The sequence below is a fragment of the Apodemus sylvaticus genome, chromosome X, assembly GCF_947179515.1.
Source record: "Apodemus sylvaticus chromosome X, mApoSyl1.1, whole genome shotgun sequence".
NCBI classification, from domain to species: Eukaryota; Metazoa; Chordata; class Mammalia; order Rodentia; family Muridae; genus Apodemus; species Apodemus sylvaticus.
In genome coordinates, this window is record NC_067495.1 from 11252591 (window position 1) to 11274633 (window position 22043).

Below are 22043 nucleotides of genomic sequence, written 5' to 3' on the forward strand. Positions count from 1 at the left end.
TGTTTGCAAGGCACAAGGGTGACACATCAAATTAATGACTTAAATAAAAGAGTTTTATCACAGTATTTTCCAGAGATAAGGGACCTGGATCTTTTCAGAGAATCTTAAAGGATTTGTCAACATTCTTCTCTTGGATTTGTTTGTCTGACCTGCTGTTTTGCTGCTGGACAAAGGGACTGTTAACATTTCGTTCAACTATTGATGGATTTGCAGGGCTGAAGGTGGGTTCTGGGCTCCTACATGCTAGGATAATGCTGTACTACTGAGAGACTCCCCTTTCTTCCCAAGTCTTTATGTAAAATGAGATCCCTGAGAGTAGAGTTTAAGGAGTATGTTTAAGACAAAATGGTATTTTGTAAAGTAGTGGGTAATATCAACATTTAATTGTTATCCAGTCATCCCATTTGAGCAACCTGAGTGTGATGGACTGCTTTTAAATACAAACTTTTTTTAGATTAATAGGAATTTTATTTGACTAGGGAGAGTGAGGCAAAGTGAAAGGCTGGGTTGTACCTGTGATGGGCAATTTAGTACAGAGATTTGGTAATTGTCAAATGGTCACTTCTTTAGCAGTATATTTATTTAACTTTCTTGTTTTCCCAGTAAAATCCTTGCTTTCTTCCCCAGTCTTATCTTAGGCAATTGCCCACTAAAATTACTGTACATTCATGATTTAGACTTAAATAGTGTGGAATTTTTGAAAGGAGAAAGACAGAGGGGGTGTCTGGGCATGTGTGTGTGGTGGCCAGAGGCCAGTGTCAGGTCTCTCTCTCTATTGTACCCCATCTTATTTTTGAAGCAAAAACTCTCACTGAATATGGAGCTCACCAACTCTGCAGAACTAGCTGGCCATTGAACTCGAGGGTCCAGGGACATTAACCCCTTATATTCTCAAGAATAGCAAAACATCCAAAGTGAAGCAAAGACCAATTACGAAAAAATATACCCTAACCAAGCTTGGGATGATGCGACATGTCTTTGGCTTGAGTGACATATTCAACCTGTCCAATTCTGTGCACAGTTTCTATATTTCTTCCTAGTGAAAGAACGCTTCATCCCTCTTTCTCTCAAGCCAGATAGAAGCTGTCTGTGTCCATCTTTATTTATCAAGTACAGAAATGCTCAAAGAAGATACAGGAAAACAATCTAGCCATCAGCTCCTACATTGGCTAAATATCCTCTGCTTTTCTTTTGGAGTTGACAATTCAACCCACAGCCTCGTGCATGGGTGGCAGGCACTATACCATTGAACTGCATCTCCTGCCCAATAAATACATTTAAATAGAATGCAATAAAGGTCGATATAGAGTTTTATACTGTTTCTCATTTTTTTTGAGAATAAGATATTCTTACCCTCTTCTATGCTTTTGCCCATGCTATCTTCTCCATATATAATACTTTTCTATTCATCAGCAAATTCATTGATGTTGATTAATCCTCACTTGCCCATTGTCAGGCTACTTCTCTCCAAGACAAATATTTTATGGGACTCTCCATATTTTGCTCTGTACCACATTTATTTGAACATGTGTACTAAATAAGTATCAATAACTTAATTTTCATCTTCATATAATATTACCAGTAAAAAATTATACAGAATCCTACAGCTTAAAAATACCTCATCTACATCAATGTGCTCATTAAAGTGTTAATATGAAGGCAAAGAGCACGTAGAAAGCTCTGAAATCTTTAATCCCATGGAACTAACAATTCTTTGTGCTTCTTTCTTCCTTTTTTTAAAAACAGGATCTCACTATGTAGCTGAGGCTGGCCTAGAACTCACTATGTAGCTTCAGATGGTCCCAAAGATAAGATATGCCTGTCTCAGGCTCCTCATTGGAATTATAGGTATGTGCCAATATAGGAGTAAACTATTCCTAATTACATTTCCTTTTTTTTATTCGATATATTTTTTATTTACATTTCAAATGATTTCCCCTTTTCTAGCCCCCCACTCCCCGAAAGTCCCATAAGCCCCCTTCTCTCCCCCTGTCCTCCCACCCACCCCTTCCCACTTCCCCATTCTGGTTTTGTCAAATACTGCTTCACTGAGTCTTTCCAGAACAAGGGGCCACTCCTCCTTTCTTCTTGTACCTCATTTGATGTGTGGATTATGTTTTGGGTATTCCAGTTTTCTAGGCTAATATCCACTTATTAGTGAGTGCATGCCATGATTAATCTTTTGAGACTGGGTTACCTCACTTAGTATGATGTTCTCTAGCTCCATCCATTTGCCTAAGAATTTCATGAATTCATTGTTTCTAATGGCTGAATAGTACTCCATTGTGTAGATATACCACATTTTTTGCATCCATTCTTCTGTTGAGGGATACCTGGGTTCTTTCCAGCATCTGGCACCTAATTACATTTCCTTATAGTATGTTGTTTTGTGCAGTGATTGAATTTGCTTGTGATATACAGAAAATATATTTTCTCTGACATGATTTTAAAAAGATTCTTGAACTTTTAGTTCCTAAACTTCTGGCTCATAACCCCCTATGTATGTATATTTACTTCATTACTATTGTTGGTATATAGTTTGTTCAGCTGCTTTTTAAAGTTTTCAAGTTAAATGATGTTCCAGGAAACTCTGCCCTTAAATAGTATAATATATGTATGCATGGACGGATGGATGTATATATGTGTACATGTGTATATGTATAAGTAGATGTTGATACAGATGTACATGATGTATATCACAGCATATGACATGACATAGCTCATGAGTATTCTACACAAGATGAGCTTCACGGAGAATTGCTTGGCTCTTCCTTAGAAAGAGCATTTGGTGTGGTGGTTTTGACAATCTGAATCACTAGGCAGAGTGTTTGCACTTACCGCGCTGGAACCCCTGAGAAAGGAGAGCAGATTCCGGCACACTGGCAGCAGGATCAGCATGCAGTTGAAATTCAGGCAGGCTGCAGGGGCCCGGGCCAGAGCCAGTGCTGACTAGATGAGAGAGGAGAGGCAGTAGAGAGAGGCTGGTGAGCAGAATATCTGTATTCCTCTTCCCCAGAGCCTCATCATGGAACCCTAAAGAGCACCTCCAAGAGATCAGAAAAGAAATTTCCTTCACAGCAGAGGAGTTTCTCATAGGAGCTACTTGTATGTTTTATTTTAAGCTTGAAACTGCCTTTTTACCAACCAAGTCAACATTTCAAGTTTCAAACCTGAGAAGTGGGATACATTTACGTTGACTTCTTGTTTATTCACCTCCTAGACCACAGTTTTTCAACTTTCCTATGCATGCATATCACAGATCTATCTTGCCACCCCATTCTCCATTAGAGAAGATCAGACGTCTCCTATATTTGCTCTCTGCCTTATCCCCTTGAGGCAAGGTCTAACCTTGAACTGGGAGCTCACTGTCTTTTGTCTAGTCTGGTGTTTAGCAAGCTCTAGGGATCCTACTGACCCAACTACTCCCTTAACCCCCCCCCCACACACCCCCGGAGTCAAGTTATGGGTGCATGTGGTCACACAAGGTCTGACATGGAAGCTGGTCATCTAAACGTTTGCCCTTCTGCTTATGCAGTCAGAACTCCTACCCTTTGAGCCTCCCCCACCCCTCATTTTAAAGTAAGTTGCATACCTCAGTTTATTTCCTCCTAAAGCTTGAAGCACATATATCATTAACATGAGGTCAGTATCAAAACTAGATCTTTGATTTGAAACAAAATTCCCTTAGCACTTGGACTTTAACTGTAACTTAAGTTGGTATGGTGTAATACTTGGGCAAAATTGGTTTAGCAATATCTAAAGATGTTGCCTACCGTACAGAGAAAACAGATCAGCATTAATGCATTAGAGACAATTTTAGTAAAGTCCCGATTGTTTGATATGACTTATACATATGATTATAACATATTATTAAAGTAACAAATGATGTGCCCCAAATGATATGAACCACCAAACTTAGGGGAAAAAACAGAAAATTTCAATTGCTACACCAGTGTCACCCTTGTACAAATGGCTCCTGGTAGGGTTTTCCATTCTAGAGATTCCTATGTTAAGCTCAGCACATATTGGTGGCTAGGACCCTCTGCTCTACTTCAGCTTCTTCCACTAGGAGGCCTTAAGAGACTCTTGCCAAAGAATTTCCAATTGGGGTTAAAGCTGGTGGTGTTGTCTGAGTTGGTCAGAAGATTTATTCAAAGTCCTAAAAAGGAACACATATGAGGACGACTGACTGAAAGCACGAGCTGGCCAGGACTGCGTGGTGCAGAAGTCATACTTACTCCAAGGAGTTTTCGAGTATAATTATACTTAGGCTCTTCATCATAAACCTTGTAGTACTTGACAAAGAGGAAGACATTCAGCCCCAACCACACCAGCTGCACAAACAAACAAACAAAAAGGTTGTGTGAGGTTGCGTGAGATTACATCTCTAAATAGGTAGATTCCGTATGAGACTGGAGGCAAATGAAGGACAGGACTTCCCCACTTTCAGACTCTGACATAGGTCTGGGTGCACCCAGTTCAGTGCCAGCTCTTTCCTGTTCCAGTGCCTCAACACTTTTCAGGAACTGACTTTACCTTCCTTTATTGTTTTGTATAATTGCTTCACTACCTGATTCACTACTGAATTAATTTCAGTCTGTCTTGTCCCTTTTCTCTTTTGTCTTCTTTTCATCTTAACTTCAGATGGCTAACAGAGATTGGAGAGTAAAGAGCAGATGGAAATAAAGTATTGTTCTTGTCTCCTGACCTGTAGGAAATTGAGCTCAGCGCTCACTGTCACCTGCTTGCCACACACAGCTTGCTATTCTATTGGATAAGTTTTCCTTAATTTTTAAAGGAGGGGATATTGAGTATGGGCAAGAGGGTGAAGCTCATGGAATTTTAAAATAAAATTAATACTTTAGGTTTTAAGTTCACAATGATCCCAAGAGCAACCTTATCAAGGAATGATACTGCTCAGTCTTCTACTTCAACTCCACAGTGTTTTTCCTTAAATAGAAAATTATCAGTTATTAATATTAACTATTGAACACCCATGGATGCTTCCTAATAGTCTCTCCTTACTCAGAAGATTGCTACAAAAACTCCATTTCTTAAGTTGCTGTGCTCCCTAACTCTGGATTTCTAAGCCATGTTTTACTTTCATGTATATGCATAGATAATTTACAAGATCACTTTCTGAGGAAATGATAGTTATGCAGTTAGAATTCAACTTGAGTTGAATAACTGAGTAGCTGAGTAACCTGCTTTTAAAATGGTAGTGAGAACTCTAAACTAGAGTTCCCAACTCTCATGCTTCTATATTACATTAGTATGTTGGGTTCACATGAACTATGTTTCAATAAAATATATGTTGTTTTAATTTTAACCACACTAATAATTTATTAATATCTCCAGAACTCAGATTCTGTGCATTAATTATATGGTTAATCCTTACAAAATTTCCATCCATAAGCGACTTTTAATATCATGTTTCATAAGCTGTTTGCCAAGAATATCTAGATAGCACATTTCTTCCTATTCAACACATCCATAATTGCTTTGCTGAGAATTCTAAAGAGTTAAGAACAGAAATAAACTAGCTATTAGAACTTTGTAAAATTGTTTCTTATATATAGTTGCATATTATATACATACATACTTTTTATGTACATAAGTGCATATAATATGCATACTGAATAGGCAGGAGACTAGATAGTTTTTTTCAATTCTTTTACCTCGATTTGTTGTAAAATTCACAAGTAACTCCCAGTTCAGACTGCATAGAAAAAAATGTACTTGTTTTAAAAAGAAACTTGAGAATTTTGTTCTGGTGTTATGACTGAAATAAAGCCAACTTTCCTATCTAAGAAATCCATAAGACTAAATGTTATTCAGAAAACAGTAGACTTTTAATTATCCATTTAAAGTAGATAACATAAAAAGTGGAGAAACTTACCTTTGAGTAATTGAAAAAAATTTCTCACAACTAGAGATCTTTAGTATGAAGTATCTTTTATGCACTCTGGTAAATTCTGGCTAACTTCATAGTCTTAGGAACTCAGAAATAAACTATGAAAATGAGAGCTGTTGATGCATATTTTTAATTAAGAAGTCATGAATGGGAGAATTAGCTGAATCTATCTACAAGCAGATGTTTGTTCACAGAGTAAGTCCATTTCTTAAGCAAACAACAATAATAAAAGTCATCGCTCTATTTTATCTTCCAAAAGAACTCTAACATATCAAAAAATGTATAAGTTACCTGGTTTGGGTACTTACAATAACAAAGATGGAGAGTCCTTCATTAACAGCCCAGTTCCCCATGTTAGCAAAGGTTCAGTGTGCTGGCTCTGCCTTTCTTCTCTACTGTGCTTCTTCTTCTCATGAGGAAATGAAAATAGCAGCCTTGGGGCAATATGTTTCCTTTTCTATTATCAGAAATTAGCTAATCATTGGCCAACTGAAAGGCTGTTTCCATAACAAATTTAAATCTTCAAACCACACAAAAACTACAGAAAGAAAAAAAGATCTCGTGATTTAACCACAAGTAAATACACTGGAAAATGAAACCTATGGCTACATCTGAGAGACTATTTGTCAAGCTTTAAAATTTGTTTTATTATTCATCAGATTATTTGTGTAGTTTGTGGATGTATTGCAGACAGTGATTTTTTTAAAAAAAAATAACTAGTTAGGTACTTGGAGTTTTCAAGTTATTCAACTAGCCATGCCTTGGTGCTAGATTAAACACATTACACACATACTCTTCTCACAGGATCTTCCAACAGTATTGATCCTCATTGGGTAAAGTAAAAAAAAAGAGTGATAGATGTTATTTATAGGATGATTATCAGATACTAATTTTATATCCTAAAATGGATATAGGTACCTAAAATGGTATCATGTTTGTATGTTGAAACATATATGTATATATATGCATATATGTATGTGCATACATATATGTATGTATATATGTGCATGCATATATATGCATACACAGAAACATAGCTGTACACACATATACATCAAGTCATTTGATTCTTGCAACTCAATTCTTATAGAGTAGGTTCTATTTTATGATTATATTTAGAGATGAGGAAACTGAGACCCAGAACAGTGAACTTACTTAGACCTAGTTACAGTGCCAAGGAATAATACAGTTGTTTATTTGAAGTCCAAACAACCAACATCACCTGTAAATAAGATACCAAAAAAAAAAATCGATCTTAAATTTGTCACCTCTACCCTAAATCACTCCACATAGGACTACAGGAAAGGAAATACCAAAATGTTTAGATAAAAATCATGGTCCCAGGAAGACTTTTCATATGCTAAGTTTGTAAACATGGTCAGATTGAATGTATGTCAGTGTATGGTATATGCTAAAGCCAAATGGAGCACAACTACCTCCTGGCGGGTACTCAGTCTTCAAGACATGGAACAGAAGGCTATGAAGGCAACATTATGGTGTGATAGAAGTTAACTGACTGCACAAGCGTGGCTCTACAGAAGTTACAGCTAATAGAGAAGTTCAAGAAACAAACTGGAAGATGACAAAATGGTAAAAGAACAAGAGGTACAGACTCAGTTGCTCTCTACAAAGTGCATGGCCAGCCTCAGGGCTTGAGACAATGAGGAAACCAGTATGTGTGTTCACCACATGATAGTTAAACAAGGTATTCTGACATTCTCCATTGCAATTAGAACATGTAAAACCCACATCAAGATAAACTGACCACCTGGGTTCATCCCCAAAATAGATAGATTCAAAGAAATAGGGTTAGAAAAATCAGAGCATGAGGATGTTATGTGCTCCTTTGTTCCCTGGTCTGTTTGTCTACTACCCTCTTTGCAAGTATTTCATTGAGAACTACATTTGTCAGCCAGCTTAGACTGATGACTTCTGGATGGTTTAGATAAACTGGAGCAAAAGGGAAGCCAGATTTTTGCTTGAAGAGGCATTTACCAGGTGGTTGCATTGTTGCTGGGCCTCCAGCTTCCCCCAGTCATCCAGTCCTTCAGGGTCAAGAGCACCTGCTACTCAATAGACTGTAGGGCTCCATGCTGACAGATGGTCCCTGCTGCAGAGTGGGGGTGGCGAATTAGACAGCCTCCTACCAGTTCCTCTCTGGCTGAGAGGTAACCACTTCCTGCTGTAGTTCTTTTTATATGTTGACTTTTGTCCCCTGTTGGGATTCTCCACTTTTCCATCATCCATGTGGCACTTTCCTGGTGTGAAAATCCCTCTGTTGAAATGTGGTGGTTTCTGATTTTTAATTGGATTGGGAAACAAACCAATTTAGAAGAGTGTTTGTCTGGGACCTATCCCCAGATTGGGTCCTCACAGAAGCAGCCTAGAGGGAAGAGCACCAGCAGGGGCTTGGTCATCTAAAAGTAAAAGTTGCTTTCTAAATTACATATGCCTATCTTGATTTTAAATTATTCTGATGCCAGAAGTTGCAGGCCTCTGGATCTACTGACACTTGTTGCTAACAGTGGGGTGATTAGGTAAAGGATTAATTGCTTTTGCTCTCTTCTCTGGAAAAGCAGCCAGAAGCCTCTCTGGCTACGCTGGTTAACTCTATGAACCAGAGAGAAAGGAAAAGAAAAGAATTAAGATGCTTTATACAGGCAGATATGTACACACACACACACACACACACAAATATATATATATATATATACATACATACATTACACACACAAATATATATATATACATGCATACATTAACATTTACATTCATACATTAACACAGTCACATTTTTGTTGGGCCCAACCACTTGTTTCAAAACTCCATAAGTATTCATATATGCTTACACACACATATGGACAAATAGAAATATACATATGGATGATATGGATAATATTGATGGATGGATGGATGGATGGATGGATGGATGGATGGATGGGTGGGTGGATGGATGGATGGATGGAGCAGAATTCTCCAAGCCAAACCATCCAAAGAACAACTTTATTTCTTTTCTCTGGTTTTTTCTTTAGATAATTACTTTAGAAATAAAATGTTACATAAAATGGGAGTTACAGAAGGAGGTTGATATTAAGTTCAAAGCAGTGTTTCATTCTAATATAATATTCTCATTATAAATTCAAAACAGTGTTTTTACACGGCCTTGCTTTATCATAGTGCACACTCATGGCTATATCCTTGGACCTAAATGTTTTCCTTTGAACACGAATTTGTCCCAAGCCTATATCTTTTTTTAGTGTGATTATGTAAGCTCATTGTATTTCTTGTTATCCAGCCTTTACTTCCTATTGTGAAGAGTGGGCACGTACTATTCTTGATTCTGACTTTATTGTATCTTTCTAGCAAAGCAAGTAGAACCCTCTCTTAAAACTTTCTTCCTAAAATTATCTGAATCAAATCAGGAGTTCTGTAGAATCATTAACTCATCTAAACAGCATTAATTCATGAAAGGTCATCTTTATGTTGATCTACAGGAAATCTGATCAACAGGGTGGGCTAAGGCCCAGGGATTACCATATTAATTTTATAATGACAGGAAAGGCAGATCAGCTGCAAGAAGCAATCCTGAGATGAAGTCTCCTAGGGTCTTGCCATCCAGCTCACACACCACAGACTATGCCAAAACACCTCTAGAGAGGCCACCTGCTAGCCTTAGCATATCTTGGATGGCTCCTGACAAGTACTTATTGATTCATATAACTAGAGTCATATGCCTCAAGAAAAATAGAACACCATAAACATGATAAATTCTATTTCTCTTCTCCACTCTCAGACTCTTAAGAATGACTTCAAGCTTTTCAAAATTCGACAAGGTATTCTCTTGTCTTCCTTTCCCCTCTTTCTTCTTTCTCTACTTAATGTTTCATCTTTTCTTTATTCTAAGTCTTCACATTTCCTCCACCATTTTTGATCTGCTTTCTGAAACCTGTGCTCTACTGTGGGAGAAAAGAGAGTACCATGCATTTTCATATATGAAGAAACAATATTTTCTACTTCTTGTTTCTTAAACATTCCTCCCTCCCTTTCCTTCCCTCTGAAAGTTCAGAAGTAAGAGAAGGAAGTACTGTTCTATACATAAGCAGTCATTCCCTTCTGTTGTTTTTCCCCTTTATGAAAGTCGCCACAGCACTCTGAGGAGCCTTTCTGGGAGTCTTAAGAGCCTCAATCAGGTTCACAGATGAGATCACCTGCAATGAAAAAAGGAAAGTCTTTCTTCCATGGAAACTAACTGCCCTATGAGGAGACTTTAAGAAAGCTACAGTGTATGCTGCTCTTAGAAACATGGGTGGCAAGGGTGATAAAAGAGCAATGGGGTTAGCTGTGTAGTGCTGACTACACAAGGAGAATGAAAATAAATTAAACATCTGTATTAGCTAATGGGTTCTAGCTAAGGGTTCATCTTGTCCCAATTCCTTCAGCGTCCACTGTGTCTTGAAACTGTTAACATTCGGTTAGACTATGGAAAACTTAAGCATGAACTCACAAGCCCTTGAAACAGGGAACAGAGGAAGTCCCAAATTTCAGAATAGTCCCTGATTTCACTTCCTGAATATGATTCTGTCTTTCTGCCTTGATAGCTCAATTTGCAAATCAGAATTCCCACAATTACAAGAATGGAAATTGCTATAGAATGGGAGCTGTGTAACTACACATCAAAAGTCCCAATGGATTTTGTTCCTGTGATGATTAAAGTATTTTCCTTCTTTTATAGCTAGCTTGTGTATGCTAGATTTTCCAGAATTGTCATGTTCTGACAAAATTGTCATGTATAGGTGATGTGGTCCCACATTTCTTGCCTAAGGATTACTACTGAGAAGTCCCTTTAGACACAGTGATTGTCTTAGTTGGAGTCCCTTGATGGAAACAAAACCAAATCAGTGTTTTTGCATCCTGTGGTAGACTTTTTACTTTGGAGGAACAAAAATAAAACCTTTTTCTCTTCCTCTTTGTCAATGATGTATGCCTAGTGTGACCACAGTCTGTCTCTCCTATCGTGTGCTAAAAATCTGAATTAGAATTATACCAGGATGGAAGGAATTGATCTAGAACTGACTGGGATGTCTCTTCCTCCCTAATGCCTAGCTCTCACAATATCAGACTCTATGAAACTACTGAGGGAAATAAAAGCAATCAGAAGTCCTACCCAGATGCAAAACATACAGACCACAGCAATGACTGCCCAGGCAAGATATCCTGAATGGTGCAATTGTGGCACTTTTATCTTTGAGGTAACTGACAGCCATCTAATTACACTTTATTAGGAAGGAATTTGTGTCTGGTACTATGAACTTAGTCAACTAATTGTGACTGGGGCAGTCACGGGCTCTAGAGAAGAACCCAATACTGCCATTTCCCCAACCCAAAACATTTCTAACTCTATTCTAATCACATTTATACCCAGATAAGTGTAGCTCTCCTCCCTCTCCAAAGAAGGTTCATTTTTGCAGCAACAGCTACTACAGAGATCCACAATTAGTCAAAGCTCAGAGAACAGGTGACTGTGTGCTGTCCTAGTTTGCTTTCTGTTGCTGTGATAAACACTCTGACCAAAAGAAATATAGATTTATTGCAATTCACAACTCCCAGATCATAATCCATCACTGAAGGAAGTCAGTACCAAAACTTAAGGCCAGAACCTGGAGACAGGAACTGAAACAGAGGCCCTTGAGGAGTGCTACTTACTAGTTTGCTCCTCCACTGCTTCCTCAGAACTACTCACTACCAAGTGTCATCAGCCGGATTGATCTGGGCCCGCATTCATCAATCATTAATCAGGAAAATGTCAAACAGTCATTTTCCACAGGCCAGTCTGATAGAGGCAGTCCCTCAATTGAGGTTCCTTCTTCCCAGATGACTCTAGTTTATATAAAGTTGACAGAGCCTAATTCTCAAAAAATGACCTGTCCCACCTTGCATATCTACCATGCAACCCCTCTACCTAAAGCTCAGGGAACATAGAAGAAGACAGGGCACAAAGATTGCAAGGAACAAGACTGGGATGACTGATGCTGATAGCATCTTCTAGACTTGACAAGGATGCTGTATGCACAAGAAGGAAGACCAAGGTATGAATACTTCAGTCCGTCTTAGATAGGGAACAAAATACACAAGGAGGAGATACAGAGACAAAGTATAGAACAAAGACTCAAGAAAAGGACATCCAGAGACTGTCACACCTGGGAATCCATCCCATATACAGTTACCAAACCCAGAAACTATTATGGATGCTAACATAATAGTCCTTACTGACAGGAGAGTGATATAGCTATCTCCTGAAAGGCTCTGCCAGTGACTGACAAATACAAAGGTGGATGTTCACAGTCAACCATTGAACTGAGCACAGGGTCCCCAATAGAAGAGCTAGAGAAAGAACCCAAGGAGCTGAAGGGATTTGCAGCTCCATAGAAGGACCAACAGTATGAACCAACCAGTTCCCCCAGAGCTCCCAGGGACTAAACCACCAACCGAAGAGTACACATGGAGGGACCCAGGGCTCCAGCTGCATATGTAGCAGAGGATGGCCTTGTCATGTATCAACGGGAGGAGAGAACCTTGGTCCTGAGAAAGCTTAATGCCCCAGTGTAGGGGAATACCAGGACAGGGAAGCAGAAGTGGGTGGGTTTGTGAGTATGAGGAGGGGGATGGGGTAGGGGGCTTTCAGAAGGGAAACAAGGAAAGGGGATAACATTTTAAATGTAAATAAAGAAAATATCTAGTAAGAAAAAAATCTCAACAATGTGGCTTACTAAATAAGACTCACAGAAGGATAACACCATTCAGCACGCCATCATCGATGGTGGAAATTTCACAAGGCTTGTCTCTAGATGAAGAGTTATAATCAATCAATGGCTGCAGAGCAAGGGAAAAAAATCCCCAGCCATGAGAACCTTGACAGGTTATCTGATCCCAAGTTGTCAATCTTAAACACATGTATAGATGAACATCATTAAGTGATTTCAGTAGGTTTTATATTATATATGTATATATGTAACAAAATGAATTATAGACCATGAGGTTGTATATTTGAGAGAGGGGGCATGGAGGAAGTTGGAGAAATGATGTAAATAAATCAGAATTTAAATTTTTACATTAAAAACAGGGCATATGCATGAAAATAATTATACCAACACAAACAAAATCTGAATTAGCAACTAAGATGAGATTTGAAGAGAGATATTGCTGACAGTGTTTGAGTCCTTGGGTCTTATTTACCTAAACATTTAGGCATCCTAGTTATTTTTAACAAGTGGGTTTCCTGAGAAGCTGACTCTAAAGGAGAAATTGGTATGCAACTTTATTAGGGAGCGTTCTTAGAGGTAAATGTCTCTGGAAGGAAATAAAAGCTAAGAAAATAGGAGTAGGCCACAGAAGAAAATGAATTATCATGCAGCAACACCAAGAGCTCAGAAATCAAGTGGAGAGGTCTGAAACTGGAGCAACCTTGGGGAATAAGAGTCAGGATTTTAGTTCCTTGGTTTGATTTGAGACAAGGTCTTGTAACTCTAGCCAAACAAGCCTGAAACTTACAACCCTCCTCCTGTTTCAGCCTTCTGAGTGCTGAGATGCTCAAAGTGGGTACCATCCCTGGAAAAGATGGGTTTTGCTGAGACAATTCTTGTAGGTATTTATTGTTAGGATTCTGTCTAAGCTCCACCCCAGTTACCTGGCAATAGCCAGGTAGGCCTGGCCTACTATAAAATGGGCGGCTTGCTCTCCTCTCTCTTACTCTCTTACTCTTGCCTCTCCCTCTTGTCTTTTGCCCTCTCCCCATGGCCCCCTCCACGTGGTCACAGCTGACCTCTACTTCTCTACTCTCTTCTTCTCTCTGCCTTTCTCTGCCTCTACTACTCTCTTAACTCCCCTCCCCATGCCCTAAATAAACTCTATTCTATGCTATATGGTTGTGTGGCTGGTCCCTCGGGGGAAGGGATGCCTTGGCATGGGCCTCCTGAGACATCCCCATCCCCCACACCTCACCACATAGCCATAGAACATTATCTTAATATTTCTTTATCTTTTTATAATCATAACATTTATAGTGTGGTAGAAATCATATTCCTCCTCTGTGAGAAATCATTCTGCACATTTGGAGCTGAAGGAAAGGCTCTTTACTAAAGTGCCTGGTGTACTGGGGCTAATGCTTAAATAACAGTCAACCTTGAATAGAAGAGGTCCCTAGCTTATATACACCTTAGACTTAGGAATTTAACATCCATACTGTTGTCCTTAAATCTCTTTCAGGTCCTGGCTGCACTTTGAACAATTTGATCAGAGACAGGAAACTGGAAATCTGGTCACAAATGGGAAATTGGCATAGCACAGATATTGCCAGAATTCTTAAGTACACCTGTGTTGTTCTGAGCAGTTGTTGCCCTGCGGTCATCTTGCCTACTTAGCAGAATTATGTTTCCTGATAAGCTTCATAGGGCTTAATTAGTTTGTGTAGGGTCTTAGTTCAACCTCCAGTTCCCGGACAAAGAACAGAAGAAAAACAAAGAGCTTAAGTGAGCACATTGCAACTAACAGTGGATCTATCTCTAACCAAGAAGAAAGACCAATGCTGACTGTTCTTTGAGCTAGAACTTCTAGCACCCAGTACTCTTAGCATATAGACTTTGGTTTGTTTAAGTCATCCATTTATGTAATATTATGACAGCCAAAACTAACAGCTAGGTGGATCAGGCCCAGAAGGAAGGCTCCACAGAAGTCTGGACTGGATGTGTGTCCAGGAAAGACCTAAGATGACAACAAGAACTTATCTCTGACTGATTTCTAGGCCCAGAGCAGATGGAAAATGAAGGTGGTAGTAGGTATAAAGGCAGCTCTGGGATAGACTTATCAATGAGACCCCCAAGAAAGGATAGATAGAACATATAGTGCTAGTAATTCCAGATGGGCCAGCTCAGGGCCTCAAAAGCAGGACATAAGGACCAATAATAGGTGGTGATGGTATATTCTCACTACAGGTGGACCATTCACACTAGCTTCAGCAACTTTCTTAACATGCAAACATGTAGATAACGCTGTAGCCCTTTTCCCTAGTGATCTTTTTACTTCAATATTTATGCATCTTATGAATAGAAAAGAGAAATGCAGGTGAATGTCAACATGCATTGCTCTCTAATTACTAGATGCAGTTGTAATGCTTCAAGTTCCTGCTGCCATGACTTTCCTGATAGGATTGGCTTTAGCCTCAAATTGTGAGTCAACTTAAACTGTGTCTTCTTCTGCTTCGGTGAGATATAGTTATCATAGCAAGAAAAGCAATTGACAGGGGGTTGGAGCGATTGCTCAGAAGTTAAGAACACTTGTTTCTCCTGCACAGGACTCAAATTCAGTTCCCAGCATTGACACAATAGCTCACAATCGTCTGTAACTATAGTTCAGAGGGACCCAATGCACTCTTGGTTTCCAAGGGTACTAGGCACATGTGTGATGCATAGATATACTTGCAGACAGAATGCTCATGTCTAGAAAATAAAGTCCAAAAATATAAAAAGGAAAGTGACTAATACAGAAGAAAAATGTATAAAGAAATAGTGGTAAGAAGGACTCTCCAAATTTGGCAACAGTTATGTAGATGTTCAGATGTTCAGATGACAGTCCCCAAGTAGGGTGCTGCAAGAAAGAAATCTCTTCATAGTGAGCTAGCCTGGGATCCATAAAACCATGTTTCAAAACCCCCAAATCTAAACTACGGAAATAAAATCATTAAAAGATAATGGAAAAGCAAGGCAAAGGATACTGTCAATAGGACAAAATGGTAACCAACAGATTGGGAAAAGATCTTTACCAATCCTACATCCCATAGAGGGCTAATAGCCAAGATATACAAAGAACTCAAGAAGGTAGACTCTAGAGAACCAAATAACCCTATTAAAAATGGGGTACAGAGCTAAACAGAATTCTCAACTGAGGAATACCAAATGGCCAAGAAGCACCTAAAGAAATGTTTAACATCCTTAATTATCATGTAAATGCAAATCAAAACAACCTGAGATTCCACCTTACACCAGTCAGCATGGTTAAGATAAAAAACTCAGGGGACAGCAGGTGCTGGAGAGGATGTGGAGAAAGAGGAATGCTGTACCATTGTTGGTGGGATTGCAAGCTGATACAACCACTGTGGAAAACAGTTTGGTGGTTCCTCAGAAAAATTACCTGTGGACCCAGCTATACCACTCCTGGGCATATAACCAAAAGATGCTCCAACCTATAACAAGGACACATGCTCCACTATGTTCATAGCAGCCTCATTTATAATAGCCAGAAGCTAGAAACAACCCAGATGTCCTTCAACAGAGGGATGGATACAGAAAATATTTATACAATGGAGTACTACTCAGCTATTAAAAATGATGAGTTCATGAAATGCTTAGTTAAATAGATGGAACTAGAAAATTTCATCCTGAGTGAGGAAACCCAATCAAAAAAGAACACACATGGTGTGCACTCACTGATAAGTGGATATTATCTCAAAAGCTTTGAATACCCAAGATACAATTCACAGACTACATGAACCTCAGAGAAAGGAAGACCAAAGTGTGGGTACTCTGGTCCTTCTTAGAAGGGGGAACAAAATACTCATTGGTGGAAATACAGAGACAAGGTGTGGAGCAGAAACTGAAGGAAAGGCCATCCAGAAACTGTCCCACCTGGGGATCCATCCCATATACAGTCACCAAACCCAGATACTATTGTGGATGCCACATGTGTTTGCTGACAGGAGCCTGCTGTAGCTGTTTCCTGAGAGGCTCTGCCAGTGCCTGACAAATACTGATGTGGATGCTCACAGCCAACTATTGGACTGAGCAAGGGGTCCCCAATGGAGGAGTTAGAGAAAGGACTAAAGGAGCTGAAGGGGTTTGCAGCCCCATAGGAAGAACAACAATATCAATCAACCAGACACCCCAGAGCTCCCAGGGACTAAACCACCAGCCAAGGAGTACACATGGAGCGACCCATGGCTCCAACTGCATATGTAGCAGAGGATGGCCTTGTTGGACATCAAAAGGAGAAGAGGCCTTGGACCTGTGATGCCCTAGTGTAGGGGAATGCCAGGGCAGGGATGTAGGTGGATGGGTGGGGGAGCACCCTCATAGAAGCAGGGGTAAGGGGATGGGATAGGGACTTTCAGGGGGAAAACCAGGAAAGGGGATAACATTTGAAATGTAAGTAAAGAAAAGATTCAATAAAAAGGAAGAAAAATTAAAAAGAAAAGTTGCTAAATGTAATTTGAAATGAAACATAGTATCAATAAAATTGAATATTGATTACTTAAGTTTTGTAGGTTTTGTTCCATATTTTTATTTTATTTCTTAAAGTTGTTTCTAATCAGTAAATAAGTTTTATTTTATTCATTAATTTGAAATTGTGAGTTAAATGGAAAAGCATATATATATATATACATTTATACATGCACAAGCATATATAGATATTAAATGTGTTAACATTTATCTCAGAAAAGGATTTGAATCCAATATTAATTTTTTTCTAATCATTTGCTGTTTTATGAATTTGACTTGGAATGGGTGAAGTCCTTTATATAGTTGCCACACAATACAAATTTAGACTTGAAAGTGAAATGAAGCTGGGTGTGGTGGCACACGCCTGTAATCCCAACACTTGGGAGGCAGAGGCGGGCAGATTTCTGAGTTCACGGCCAGCCTGGTCTACAGAGTGAGTTCCAGGACAGCCAGGGCTACACAGAGAACCCCTGTCTCAAAAAAACAAAACAAAATGAATGTAGAATGGAACCTCCCTATTTTTTTTTAATTTTTTTATTCGATATAATTTATTTACATTTCAAATGATTTCCCCTTTTCTAGCCCCCCACTCCCCGAAAGTCCCGTAAGCCCCCTTCTCTTCCCCTGTCCTCCCACCGACCCCTTCCCACTTCCCCGTTCTGGTTTTGTCAAATACTGCTTCACTGAGTCTTTCCAGAACCAGGGGCCACTCCTCCGTTCTTCTTGTATCTCATTTGATGTGTGGATTATGTTTTGGGTATTCCAGTTTTCTAGGTTAATATCCACTTATTAGTGAGTGCATACCATGATTCACCTTTTGAGTCTGGGTTACCTCACTTAGTATGATGTTCTCTAGCTCCATCCATTTGCCTAAGAATTTCATGAATTCATTGTTTCTAATGGCTGAATAGTACTCCATTGTGTAGATATACCACATTTTTTGTATCCACTCTTCTGTTGAGGGATACCTGGGTTCTTTCCAGCATCTGGTAATTATAAATAGGGCTGCTATGAACATAGTAGAGCATGTATCCTTATTACATGGTGGGGAATCCTCTGGGTATATGCCCAGGAGTGGTATAGCAGGATCTTCTGGAAGTGAGGTGCCCAGTTTTCGGAGGAACCGCCAGACTGATTTCCAGAGTGGTTGTACCAATTTGCAGCCCCACCAGCAGTGGAGGAGTGTTCCTCTTTCTCCACACCCTCTCCAACACCTGCTGTCTCCTGAATTTTTAATCTTAGCCATTCTGACTGGTGTAAGATGAAATCTCAGGGTTGTTTTGATTTGCATTTCCCTAATGACTAATGAAGTTGAGCATTTTTTAAGATGCTTATCCGCCATCCGAAGTTCTTCAGGTGTGAATTCTTTGTTTAACTCTGTACCCCATTTTTTAATAGGGTTGTTCGGTTTTCTGGAGTCTAACTTCTTGAGTTCTTTATATATATTGGATATTAGCCCTCTATCTGATGTAGGATTGGTGAAGATCTTTTCCCAATTTGTTGGTTGCCGATTTGTCCTCTTGATGGTGTCCTTTGCCTTACAGAAACTTTGTAATTTTATGAGGTCCCATTTGTCGATTCTTGCTCTTAGAGCATACGCTATTGGTGTTCTGTTCAGAAACTTTCTCCCTGTACCGATGGGAACCTCCCTATTTTTGATCAAATTCAGTCTCTTTTGCTTTTGTCACCAAAAAAAAAACAAAAAAAACAAAAAAACAAAAAACAAAAAAAAAAACAAAAAACCAGACCCGTGGGGTAACAATTTTGGAATTTTGGTTTCTATAAAAAATACAGAAATATAGGAATGTGTGGGATATGGGGCTGCTTCAGATTGTCACACCAGCTGACTATGATTTGCCTCGTGCTCTAGCAGGGGTATGATTTTGCCAGAGGCAGATAGTTTCTGCAAGTGTGTGACAGTTGGAATTCTGGGAACTTTTCAGAAGGTATATAAATGCTAGAGCCCCAGTAAGGGGTTGTGGTTGTTAGTGGGGTTTTGGTTGGTTGCTGTTGGTCATGCACAAAGAAAAAACAAGAAGAAATTAGCTATCCTGACAGCAAAGATCAAACTTGCCATAAGGAACTCAGTGCTCCTAATCACCAAGAAGTAGTCTAATATCACATCCCTTTCCCTCTATCTTTTTTTTCTGCCTTATCCAGTATTAGGGATGGAAAAGGGGAGGAGAAGGGTGGAAGAAAAAAACCTACAAACTATCTAAAGATCAGCAACAGGCCTGTTTTCTGCTAAACACCACAAGAAAACCAAACTGTTCAGTCTCCTACTAGAAGCCAAGGTATACCTGACACACTGAAACTAATAGAAAAGAAACTGGGGAAGACCCTTGAGGACATGGACACAGGGGAAAAGTTCGTGAACAGAACACAAATAGCTTACACTCTAAGATCAAGAATTGACAAATGGGACCTCATAAAATTACAAAGTTTCTGTAAGGCAAAGGACACTGTCAAAAGGACAAATTGGAAACCAACAGATTGGGAAAGGATCTTCACCAACCCTAAATCTGACAGAGGGCTAATATCTAATATATACAAAGAACTCAAGAAGGTAGAACCCAGAGAACCAAATAACCCCATTAAAAAGTGGGGTACAAGAATTCTAAACAAAGAATTTTCACCTGAAGAACTTCGGATGGCTGAGAAGCACCTTAAGAAATGTTCAACATCATTAGTCATTAGGGAAATGCAAATCAAAACAACCCTGAGATCTGAGATTTCACCTCACATCTGTCAGAATGGCTAAGGTTAAAAACTCAGGAGACAGCAGGTGTTGGTGAGGATGTGGGGAAAGAGGAACACTCCTCCACTGCTGGTGGGATTGCAAGATGTTACAACCATTTTGGAAATCAGTCTTGCGGTTCCTCGGAAATCTGGGCATGACACTTCTGGAGGACCCTGCTATACCTCTCCTGGGCATATATCCAGAGGATTCCCCGGCATGCAATAAGGACACATGCTCCACTATGTTCATAGCAGCCCTATTTGTAGTAGCCAGAAGCTGGAAAGAACCCAGGTGTCCCTCAACAAAGGAATGGATAAAAAATGTGGTATATTTACACAATGGAATACTACTCAGCAATTAGAAACAATGAATTCATGAAATTCTTAGACAAATGGATAGAGCTGGAGAACATCATACTAAGTGAGGCAACCCAGTCTCAAAAGATCAATCATGGTATGCACTCACTGATAAGTGGATATTAGCCTAGAAACTTTGACTACCCAAGACATAAAATTCACATATTAAATGATGTCCAAGAAGAACAGAGGAGTGGCCCCTGGTTCTGGAAAGACTCAGTGCAGCAATATAGGGGAATACCAGAACAGAGAAATGGTAAGGGGTGGAGGGGGGGAATAGGGGAAGGGAAGAGGGCTTATGGGACTTTCGGGAGTGGGGAGCCAGAAAAGGGGAAATCATTTGAAATGTAATTTAAAAAATATATCGAATAAAATTAAAAAAAAGATAAAAGATGGAAAAAAAGAAAATATTGACTCCCATGAAGAAGTAAGGAGAGGACCCTGATCCTGGATAGGCTTGATCCAGCATTGTAGGGGAGTACCAGGACAGAGAAAAAGGAGGGAGGTTATTGGAGATTGGGTGGAGAGAAGGCTTATGGGACATATGGGGAGGGAGGAACTGGGAAAGGGGAAATCATTTGGAATGTAAACAAAGAATATAGAAAAAAAGGCCAATATAATGAATGATCTTATAATTAATGTGTTGGACAAAGTGCAAGCAGACATTCAGCTATTGTTTTTGGTGTACTAATTCTATAAATACATATTTTCTATTTGTTAAATATAACTTAGGTTGCAATAGTAATGAGTTCAGATGTTTTGAGGCTGGATTTTGTCTGTTCATTTCTAGTGTTCTTTTTACTGATGCTTTCCAGTAAAACAAAGCAATATTTGAAAAAAATAAAAAATAAATAAAGAAAATATATTCATTATTTCATGCTTTCTTGCTGGATCAAAGGATAAATGCAGAATGCAGTGGCTCTTTTTATATCAAGTTGCCTAAGAGATAGGAAATACTAATCTCATTCTTAGAGAAGACTGAATCCCCCTCCTTTCATCAGCCACTGACTAGCTGTAGTTCTTTGTCTATGGGGTAGGTAGAACCATGTGGAACTTCCCATCAACACTGGCATGCCAGCAGAGGTTACCATTATTCTATTTTTGTTCATACAACTATATTGTTGAGATTTCCTGGGTCCATTTTCCCTGTCATATGTAGGGGACAGTATCCTTTTTTTTTTTTTTTTTTTTTTGGATTTGGTTGTTTCGAGACAGGGTTTCTCTGTATAGCTCTGGCTGTCCTGGAACTCACTCTGTAGACCAGGCTGGCCTCAAACTCAGAAATCTGCCTGCCTCTGCCTCCCAAGTGCTGGGATTAAAGGTGTGCACCACCACCACCTGGCTTAGAGGACAGTATCTTAGTAGCACACTTTTTTGGTCTGTTGGCTCTTAAAATCTTCCCAATGCCTCTTATTCAATGTCCCCTGAGACTTAAGTATATGGGTTAAGTTGCAAGATGTATCAGTTGGGGTTGAGCACTCCATAGTAACTTATGTTTTCCATTTTGACAAGTTGTATACCATTGTTGTTGAAAAAAGAGATAATTAATTTAGGAGGGGGACACATCAGGAGCTGAGGGGAGATGGAAGGGTGGGAGGGAGGTAGTTTCAGTGAGTATGTATGGAGTTCTCAAAAGGAAGGAAGGAAGGAAGGAAGGAAGGAAGGAAGGAAGGAAGGAAGGAAGGAAGGAAGGAAGGAAGGAAGGAAAGAAGGAAGGAGGGAAGGAAGGAGGGAAGGAAGGAAGGAAAGAAGGAAAGACTAGTCTG

At 39.4% G+C, this 22043-nt stretch overlaps 1 protein-coding gene across 1 annotated transcript in view; it reads right to left on the reverse strand.

Moving 5' to 3' along the window:
• The window catches only part of LOC127675197 (cytochrome b-245 heavy chain), a 34065-nt gene extending 27718 nt beyond the window's left edge, over positions 1-6347 (reverse strand). The window contains exons 1-3 of the mRNA XM_052171216.1: positions 6223-6347; positions 4239-4334; positions 2839-2949 (exon numbers count right to left, since the gene is read on the reverse strand). Of these exons, the coding sequence (XP_052027176.1) occupies positions 2839-2949; positions 4239-4334; positions 6223-6267 (252 nt within the window). The 5' untranslated portion in view covers positions 6268-6347. The remainder of the gene's footprint in view (positions 1-2838; positions 2950-4238; positions 4335-6222) is intronic.
• Between the last annotated feature and the right edge of the window lie 15696 nt (positions 6348-22043).